We start from the raw sequence: 10,343 nt of genomic DNA, 5'->3' as shown, positions 1-10,343 counted from the left end.
TCCTGCTGTCAAGAAGCATTCACACAGGTTTTGTGGAGAACTGCGTTATTCTGTAAGCTCAGAGTTTCAAACAATTTAGCACGAGCAGGGATTAAGGCTGCACAATTCTCCTGTAACCTTCCAGCCATCTGATTTTGAGTTTGTCTTTATTTTAGAATAATAAAATTCTTTGCAGGTTGGATCATGTACCACGGGAGTGCAAGTCCAGAAAACTGGCAGGCTTAAAGTATATCCACTGGGATGGTGGCTTAATTATTAAATCTTAATTGCTCCATCCCTACAATTAGAAAATACTGCAGGATTCAGAAAGATGTTTATCCAATTAGTGTATGTGCAGCTGAATCTTCACGTTTTATTTCCCATTTAGCAGGCTGCGTACCTTCTCTGTAATAGCAACTCCTCTGAAGGAGGAGCTGATCGTTTCGGGTAAGTATCGAAGATGATGGATTTATTGAGAACCGCCTACACTGAACTGTTTGCCGTGCATTTCCTTTGCTTTTACCAGATCAGGAGCCTGTGAATCTCTGCAAGTGGGGCCACAAAACATTTGGGCCTGCTTGTTAATGGGTGCGATTGAGTACTGGGTGCCGATGCGATGTCAGATAAGCCGTCGTGCAAACTGCTGCCCGTTTTCTGTATAGGTGCAGAAGGCGTGGGGTGGGAACGCCACGGTCTGAGTATCCATCTCTTTCGTCACGCACCGTGGCGTGCGTCCATGCCCTTGCTTGTTGTTTTATGGCGTGCAGGCCTAAATGCAGGTTTTAAGGGAAAACCACAGCTTTCTGTGACTCTGTGTGGGGATATAGCTGGAAATTCAGTTTGGGAACAGGAAATTCTGCTGCAGCATCTCTTCAGTGCTGTGATCGAGGGACATTTCTGCACGCTTTCATCTCAGAAATGATTGAAAGCGTTTGGTATGTGCCTTCGTTACTATGGTTGGGGGAACGTCTTGTGATTGAAAGTTCTTCAAAGGGCATGCAGGAATGGGATTTTGGTCAATGTTACATTTTTGTGAGTTAAAAAAATCTTTGAATGCACTCAATTTATTATTTGGTCAATGTTACATTTTTGTGAGTTAAAAAAAATCTTTGAATGCACTCAATTTATTAGATATTGCCAAATGTTCTGGGTGGAGTAGAAGCAGATCTGGCATTAGTCATAGGCCTCCCGGCCATTCATTCATGTAGCAGGCTAAAAAAGATTGATTTCTTCTGGGGTCCTTTCAGATACTGGGCCTGCAAATTGAAGCAGCTGAAATAATCTGAAGTCATTTGTTCTGTTTGCTGCTTTTTTAACTGTGCTATTTCCCAAAAGTGCCTGTGCCAGCGCTGATAGCTGCATTCACTCAGAGTGAAGTGAGAAAAATTAATATTTAATTAGAGCTACTATTATATGCTGTCTTCTGTCCATTAACTATTTGCTCGTGGTAGCTCCTCTTCTACTTAGGTTGATTTCTTCAATTTGTCTGCTGTCATTTCTGGTGTTTTTCTGCTTTGAATCTCTTTCTGTAAATCAGAGCTACGGTTCTTGCATTGAGATCTGCAAGGAGTTCCATCAGTCACAGAAGAGCATTTTAGGAATGCGCACAGTAGCAGCGCCCGATTTAATCACTTTAGGGAGCTTTCGGTGGCCTGGGCGAGCAGGAATTTAATCCTGTACCTCCCAGTTGTGCTGCTGTCTGCTTGTTTGTAATCTCTTCTCCCACCATAGCGTTGCCAGAGGACAGTGCACGGCGAAAGAAGAGACCGGAGTTTTATTACAGACATGAAATTCTTACTCCGCTATCTTCTGGGAAGTTGCTTCTTACTGGAGACCAAGGGTTTCTGTGTTGTTTTGGGGAACGGATTCCTCGCCGGGTTAGTTACTTGAGAAACCTGCCCCACGCGGCGATGGCTCCTGCCACGGTGGCCGTTACAGCACCCTGTTAGGCTGCCTGTGTAACTGCCTCCCATTAACTTGCCAAACAAGCCGGGAAAATGTGTTACGATAATTGTTCACCGCGGGAGCAGAATGCATCTCGTCGGCAGCCTCGTCCCTGGGCTATGATGTAGCGCAGCACCTATCGCTTGATTTTGATTGCCTGTGCGCCTCTGCCCAGATCAACACGTACGATAATGGTGCCGGTAATTGCACAGCCCTGCCCGGCGTGCTTCTGATGTTCGCGTTATCTCACTGGCCTCTCTTCGTGTTGGAAATTGGTCTGATACAGGCATTGGCAGAAGAATGAGTTGAGCTTGTCCTTAGGACACCACTCTTGAAACGGAATTTCAAGGACTGGTTTTCCTTTTGTAGTCAGATCTGTTTGAATCCCTGTGCTGAAAGACGATATATTTAGAGCTCAGTTTCCATAGATGCCGAGCAGTCTGAATTCCCACCCCAGTGAGTGCTTATTTTGAGCGAGTCTTTACAGTGCAGCAGTCCTCCCCGGACTTTAACTGTGTCATTGCAAGTATTCCTTCGGTTTTGGTAGCTCTTGATGTTGCTTTGGTTTTACTGCTTTCCCATAAAACAGATAGTCAGCTCTCTGCTGACTCTGAGCCCTAACTTCTCAGTGGTTCCAGCCATTGCTTCTCTTTCCAAGTAGTTGCGCTCCTTGGCTAAACCGTAACATCCACATGCTTGTTAGGGTGAGCAGAAACCCTATAGAAATAAAGATCCCATAACTTTGGACTTTGTGGACCAGGGTCACGTATTTCAGGCATTTAAAAGTTCTCTTTTGTCACTGGCCTTGTGCTCAACCACTGTACCAGAGACTACGCAGCATTGATCTTTCTGCAGGGCTCGCACCAGGACCTGTTTTTCCAGGGGAATGGAAAATGAAAAACCCATGACCTGAGAAAGTTGCCTTCACCGTCTGCTCTTCACCTGGAAGGACCAGCTGTGGGCTGTGCTCCCACCAACAACCCCACGCAGCGCTACAGGCGTGGGGCAGAGGGGCTGGAAAGCTGCCCGGCGGAAAAGGACCTGGGGGGGCTGGAGCGTGTCCAGAGAAGGGCAGCGGAGCTGGGGAGGGGTCTGGAGCCCCAGGCTGCTGGGGAGCGGCTGGGGGAGCTGGGGGGGTTCAGCCTGGAGCAGAGGAGGCTGAGGGGAGCCCTCATCGCTGCCTCCAAGTGCCTGAGAGGAGGGGGGAGCCGGGGGGGTCGGGCTCTGCTCCCAGGGAAGGGGCGATGGGACGAGGGGCACCGGCCTCAAGTTGTGCCAGGGCAGGGTGAGGTTGGGCATGGGGAACAATTCCTTCCCCTTGGGGCTGTCAGGCACTGGAAGGGGCTGCCCAGGGAAGGGGTCGAGTCCCCAGCCCTGGGGGGATTTAACAGCCGGGCAGAGGCGGTGCTGAGGGCCAGGGGTTGGGGGTGGGATGGCAGGGGTAGGGGAACGGTTGGGCTTGATGATCTTAAAGGGCTTTTCCAACCTGAGTGATTCTGTGATTCTATTACTCTTTATCGCAGTTCATCCACTAATGCCTTCTGCGTTTCTCGTTTCCATTTGTTTAAATCCTGGGAGCTCAGGCCTAGGAAACTCCTGCATTGGAGAGCTCCCCCTTAATTTTAAGACAACAGAGCCTGGGGAGTAAATGATGAAAAAGAGTAGTTGAGAGTTAAATAACCATTAATAAAATTTGTAAGCCTGCCAGGCAAGGTTTCCGAGAACAACATGTCCCAGAATGTCCTGGTTTATGGCAAAGCTGGAGTTGGGCAATTAATGAAATCGTGCTTTCATAAAGCACTGTCTTTTAATGTTTGGTCTCCTGGGGTTAAATGCTCAATTCTTAACAGAAATAAAACCCAGTTTTCTGGTGGGTGTATCTGAAGTACTGAGACTTGGAGGCTCAGTTATACCAGCATGTGCAACACGTTTGGTAGATAACTAATTCTGCCTGCAGTTTTGGGGTCATGTGTGCTCATCTTTCAGGTGATCAGAAAAAGATGGGTTAAAGTAAGAATTCCCTTTCATGCTGATCCACACCTTTCCTGCCCTTCTGGGTGGACGGCAATGACTTTGTTGTGAGGCTGTGTGCTCGCTCTTCTGGGCTGCGCTTCCCTCCTGGGGTCCCCCTCGCTGGGGAGGCAGTCGCTGCAGTCAGCCCGTCCCTTTTATCATAAAAAGCCCATGTTCTGTTACGGAGAATATTAAGATTTAACTCACGTAAACCCCCACAGGGCTCCGGAGAACAGCAGGGAACAGCGTTTCCTCTGCTTTACTATGCATTGAGATGATGTTTTGCTAACATTTACAGTATGAAAAATATGATGCTAAACATTCCTGGTTAGTTCATGGTTTGAACTAAGCATGGGTTGTGCTGTTTGTGAGGATTAATTACTTAACATAGGTATCGAGAAGGGAGTTGCACAGTGATAGGAAAGCTTTGTTTAACTTGTGTGACTATCGGTGCCTTCATGGAGAATGTTTTAGATGGGTGTGTTACTGAGCATAAAAAAAGATGTGTGATTCTGCTGCTTGGCACGGCCACTGGTGCCTTGCGAAGGGGATCCTTTTCAAGCTCTTGTTGTTTTTTCCTTCAGAAGGCAGCCGGTAAATAAGGCTGAAGCCCTGTGACCTGGGTTCGCTGCACCTACCGACTGTCACGTGTTGTTTTCTAACCCCTGGACTTCTGCTTTGGCAACAGGTATGCTGCGGGGCAGCTCCTCCAGGACAAACACCTGCTATGGCCTGTTGACACGAAACCCCCCCATGGCAACGATAGTATTTTTAGTTGTCTTTACAGCGGAGGGACTGTCAGTCTTTGTAATTAATCCTCTCGTTATTTCATTGAACGTGGTATTTGTTTCTTAGGTGCTGTCAGGTCTATTGCTCCCAGACAGATCCCGTGCTCTCCGGCCATGCTGGAAATGCGCCTGGCGTGGGGCTGCCAAGAGGCTCCGTATTCCCTGGAAAAGAATTCATCTGTGTGCGGCTGCAGGTGGCAGAGCCGTGTCGCTCCCGGCACTGGGAGCGTGCGGAAAAGGCTGTGGGCTGGATGTGCTCCCATGGGCCCGCTGCCTGGGGTCATGCTGGGGCTTCGTGCTCGGTCATCGCAGAATTAGGGCTTTTGTGGATAAATGTATTTCTCGGTTCAAGAGTCAACCAAGCATGAAACCTAGAGAGCTGTGTTGGGAAGTACAAGATACATTGACGGCTGAGGGAACTGGGGGTGTTCAGCCTGCAGTGTGGAGATCGTGCTGCCTCTGCATCAAAGCTTCATTTCTCAACGAAAGGGTTGTCCAGCGCTGGAAGGGGCTGCCCAGGGAAGGGGTCGAGTCCCCAGCCCGGGGGGGATTTAACAGCCGGGCAGAGGCAGTGCTGAGGGCCGGGGTTTGGGGGTGGGATGGCAGGGGTAGGGGGGCGGTTGGGCTGGGGGAGCTGAAGGGCTTTTCCAACCTAAACGGTGCTATGATTCCATGATGGACGTTTTAAGCCTATGCCACCTTTCAGGGAGAAACCTGTACCGCAGAGCTGGGTGGCCGCTGCGGTGTGCTCGCAACCCCGAACAGCGGGTGCTGGCTCTCAGCCCTCTGGGAGACTGCTGCCCCTTGGCTTTGCCCTTAGTTCCAAGCTTTTCTGAGTTATGTGCTTTCTTTGAAAGTCAGGGTTATAATTTTCCACTTCCAAGCTACTACAAGGAGTTAATAGAATAGTTAGGGGTTGCTTCTTAGAAGATGATGCTAGAAACTAGGACTGTTGTGGTTAATCCTACAAGAGTTTATTTTTGGTTCAGTTAATTCTGTGCTCAGCATTTCAGGATTCTTGGCAAGTTTTTTGGGAGGTCAGAGGAGGACAGAAAAGGAAAACAGAACAAACTTATTGTTTTGTTTTTTCCAAAGTAATCTCTTTCCCAAACTACATCAAGAAACATAATTAGTTTGCTTCTGCTATAAAACAAACTAATTTCGGAATAGCCTTTAATTGGTAGATGCATTATGGGAATAACGTCCTCACACCGAACAGTTATCTCGGGAAACATTATTAACCTACTGGTTAAGCTCATGAAAGCTTCTTTTGAGCTGTTTAATCTTTGCAGTTGCGAATACTTTATCAAAGTTTTCACCCCCAGTTACAGGTACTTTCATTCACCAGAACTTTGAGCTTCAAATTCTCACGCTGAGCTGGTTTTGCAATGGGACCCTACAAACCGCGAGGCCAGGGCATCTCTAGATCCAAGTCCCTTTGCATACTGGCATCAGCTTCTCATTACGGAAGACGTGCAAATAATTTAAGCCTGAAATCCGTCCCGCTTTTAAAACTGTTGCAGCCTGTGTGGGAGGTGACTCTGGATGGCAACTGGCTGCGAGTTTGGATAAAGCAATGCAGAGCAAACTATTTGAGCGTTAAGGGCGGCCGTGGGGGCGCCGGCTTTGCACGGTGTCTGCCGGCGTTGCTGCCGCTATGCGCTGTCAGTCCTGTGCGATACGAGGAGGGTTTGGAATGATGAAGTGTTCTAGAAACCAAAGTCATTTTTTTTAATTTGGTCTCAGTTTAGTCACAGGGAAAAACGAATGTGTACCAAACAGCAGATGACAGTATGCACAGGGAAAAACAAATTTAATTCTTAGTTGCTAAGAGAGTGTCATAAATATCAGAAAATAAAACTGTTTAAACTGAGGAATTATTTTACAGGGTCATTGAAATCATCTGCAGATGGTTGTCCTTTGCTGCTCTTCCAAGCCAGAGCAAACAGGCTTTAAAATAAATTCCTGAGTCATTTTTTTTGCCAAGATCTGTGCTTTGATAACATCTGCAGTAATATAAATGCCTCGGCGTATACTCACCGTGAATGCAAAGCCTGAATTACAGTTGCTGGCTGGCTGAACAGGCTGGTGATAATCCCTATATTGATAACAAACAGCATTGCTTGTGCGTGCAGCGTGAGGTACCGTGATTTATGGCAGGCCACTGGATAGTGCTGTGACAAAGTTTTAAATGCTCACTTGAAATAGAAGTGGGTAGCACTCTGGGAATACGGGGTCCAGCCGCTATGAAACCTGGTCAAATTGGTTTATAGTAATTAGTCAGAATGATAGGAACGTCGTCACAAGCCGTGACTTTATCCTCCTGCAAAGTACTGATCAATAGACCTTCCATTCAGTTTCTCTTTTTAAACAGGGTTTTCTGTGAAGAAAATAAATTATTTTGCTTTTAATCAGGGGAAAAAAAACCCTTCAGAAAGATTTATTGGGTTTGTTGCCAAAGTTGTCTTTGCATTGAGGATGAACGGCCGTTGCTCTTTTCTCGTAGCCATGGTCAACGCGCCGAGCTGGCACCCGCACCCTGACCCGGGGAGGCAGTTTCTATGCGGAGCTCTCTCAACCTCACCTTCTCTCCTAAGGGTCCTCCCGGTTTTCTTCTTTGTATCTCTGCTTTGGTGCCTGTAAACTGTCTCCTGCTATTTCAGAAACACCTCCCTGAAGCCGTTCCTGCATTTCGTGGGACGCCGGGTGCCGAGCCGCACCGCAGGGCGCTCCCTTTGCCGCTGCTGCCGTTTCACCACGGCGCTGACTTTGGAGGCAATGGCTCTGCAGCGTGCACAAGTGCCCCGGGGGCTACCGTCGCTTCAGACGGAGCGATCTAAGGATGTGATTTGCAATCTTTAGTCCTTACAGAAAACTTTTCATTACCTTGTTGGTTTTTCAAGCATCTCCTCTCCCGATTCCTGTTACTTGCGATTTCTTTTTATTGTGACACTGCTTATGGACATGAGCACGGGCAGGTACCAACTTTGTTAAGAGCGCAAATGCACAGTAAGAGAGGCCTTTCACAAAAGGCCTATGCTCTGACTAGACAGAAGTAATGCAGGTTCAGAGGAAAAAAAAAAATTGGTTTCCTCATTTTATCTAGGAAAAATGGAGGCAAAGAGACTTGCTCACAGTCATGGTAGTCCAGGAGAGAGAACTGGAGGAAGATGGCCGAGCCCCAAACCCCACAGTGGTTCTTTTCCCAAGCAGGGTGTTGAGATGTGGAGATCTCGTAGCAGTTATTTTGGAGGAAAACCAGTAACAAGCACTAGCCTTTTTTTTTTTTTTTTTTTTTTTAATCCCCTCTCAAATTGCGAGTCTCCAAATTGTGAGCTTTTAGGAAAATGTTCTTAAAATGAAAACATGGGGTGCTAAGGAGTGGAGGTGTCAGCTAAAAGTGAATTACTGGCAGGTGACTGAGGTTCCTCAGCTGGGCGAGGAGAGTCGTCGTGCTGGAGCAGAGGGTGCTTTGCCGCACCTTCCTTCGAAGCGAAGGCGGGATACGAGGATGGGCTGAGCCGCCATCGCGCTCGGCAGCGTGCCCAAAGCCTTGCGGAAGGGAAGGTGAGCTGTTCTGTCTGTGATGCGTGGGCAAAGCGATACTTGCGGAGGTGGAAACGTATCTCCTGTGCTGCCCGAGGCCTTGCCAGTGATCTAGGTCACGAGCTTGGGGGAGTTTTGGTGCTGCACAGATTTTTGCGTCTGTACTCCCTGCCTTGTTTCTTTACTCTGACACCTTCTCTTGACCTCTGCGGAATATTTCTACAGGCCTAAAGCACTGGCAGGGCCCCTCTCTGGCAGGCAAGAAAGGATGCAACATGAGGGAATAAGTACTTCAGGCTTCATATACAAAAATGCAAGAAGTAGGTATGGTACTAGAGGGTTTTCTCTTGGGGCAACCATGCTGTAGTTTAATCTTTCCACAAACTGTCTCAGCATCCGATGTTGGATGTTTGCCTGGACTGTAATCTTTCTGGATAGAAGATAAATTCAGTCCTCTGGTTTTGAAAACCAGCAGTAGGTATGTTATGACTTCCCATATTGTGATTTCTAATTTAAATAGTGAAAACATACTACGCTGTTTTATTTTTCCCATACAGAATTTTTTTTTTAAGATGACAATTAAATTTTGTACCTTAGACACAGCGCGGCATCTGGCTGTGCATAAGGCTACATCCACAGGGGGCCAAAAATGTGCAGAATTGCCTTTTTGCTTCTCAGTCCGCAAGATGTCGGTGATAATTGAATTTAACTTTCATTGGGTTGACAAGAGGGTAAAACTGGTCTGAGACATCAAAAAGTATGACTTAAAGCAGAAGGTTTGCAACTTTTCCCTTGTTGAACAGGAAAGGGGATTCACAGAGAACATAAGAGGAGTCCTCTCGCTTAGGCCATTTTTATCATGCCAACGTCTGTCCTTGCCCATGGCCTAGAGCAGATGATTTAGGAAGAATATGAGGACAGGGAAAGCTCTGCAGTTCTTATGAAACAGCCCCTCCAGGATATACTTTAGGACCTTTAATTACCTGTAAATGATTTAAATCTTTAAACCTGTAGCAACGTGTTTGACATTGTTTGTGAACTGCATATTAACAGCCTCAAAACATGTCCCAGACTGTTGTCTCTAACTGTGGATACCTCTCCGTTTCTTCCAACTGGTGTTTACGCTTGCCTAAATGGAGATCTGAGACGCCTCCATGGATGGATGTGAAATGGATATAGCTGTGCGTGTTTCATAGACCTTTAGAAGGTCTGACCCTGAAGCCTGAGGGTTCAAAGATCCTGCGGTGACAACCAAGGAGGTGTTTGCATTTTCCTAAAGTAAGACACCGAAACAAATCCATAAAAGCACACCACCTTCCTGATGTTAAGGCAGCGAGGACGGCGGAGCAATGTTTGTGCAAATCAGTCCTTGGAGGGAGCCTAAATCTAGATATTGGTCACGTATGAAAGAGAGAAGACATGTTTCTTTGATCTTTGTGTATGATGCAGCCCTGTACTTTAAATCGAAGTGAGCTAAGCATGGGTCTTCATTTCCCCTCATTACTTCTGAATGTCTGACTTGGAATTTCTCTATCGAGACGTGAGTGGGCTGTGTTGTGAATCAGCGTCCTGCCTTTGGAGCGAGTTTCTTGCTCCAATAGCGCTGAAGTATGGTACGAAAAGAATATAACCTGCTCTTTCTTTTCTTTAGGAAAGATTGTTTGTCAGTGAAGAAAATGTTGATGGATTTCTAGGCACTGTTTTATGCCCTTCCTTTTGCTCCCAATCAGCAGTGGAAAGCCAGCCGTTAATTGAAGTGCTTGATGTTACTGAGGACAGAATTCAAATCAGCTTGAAGGTAAGGATCTCTCTGGTGCGTACTACATATCGCTGACTGATTTATGTACTTCAGCAAGATGGTATCAAATCTGACCAAAACACCTTTGTTCCTGTTTTGTCTTGATATAGCAGGGAAAACCCTGGAGTCAGGTGTATTTGCGAGTGTAAATGTCAGTTTTTAGAAACATAGGTTCACGTTTGTGCCGTTTAATGGGACCAAGGGATTGAAACCTCCTAAATTTCACTGGGAAGATGGAGAACTGTGATACAATCGTTAAAGATGGTGCTTCCTCC

At 46.9% G+C, this 10,343-nt stretch overlaps 1 protein-coding gene across 1 annotated transcript in view; it reads left to right on the top strand.

Annotated features, from left to right (window-relative positions):
* Positions 1 to 10,343, top strand: part of DNAAF2 (dynein axonemal assembly factor 2) — a gene marked incomplete at its 5' end in the record, with an annotated part of 14,996 nt that overhangs the window by 1,076 nt on the left and 3,577 nt on the right. The window contains one exon of the mRNA XM_035888430.1: positions 9,922 to 10,068. Coding sequence (XP_035744323.1) covers positions 9,922 to 10,068 — 147 coding nt within the window. The remainder of the gene's footprint in view (positions 1 to 9,921; positions 10,069 to 10,343) is intronic.

The sequence above is a fragment of the Egretta garzetta genome, unplaced genomic scaffold, assembly GCF_000687185.1.
Source record: "Egretta garzetta isolate BGI_Z169 unplaced genomic scaffold, ASM68718v1 scaffold21, whole genome shotgun sequence".
Classification (NCBI taxonomy): Eukaryota; Metazoa; Chordata; class Aves; order Pelecaniformes; family Ardeidae; genus Egretta; species Egretta garzetta.
The sequence above is the reverse complement of the archived record's forward strand: the minus strand, read 5'-3'. Positions and strand labels throughout refer to the sequence as shown.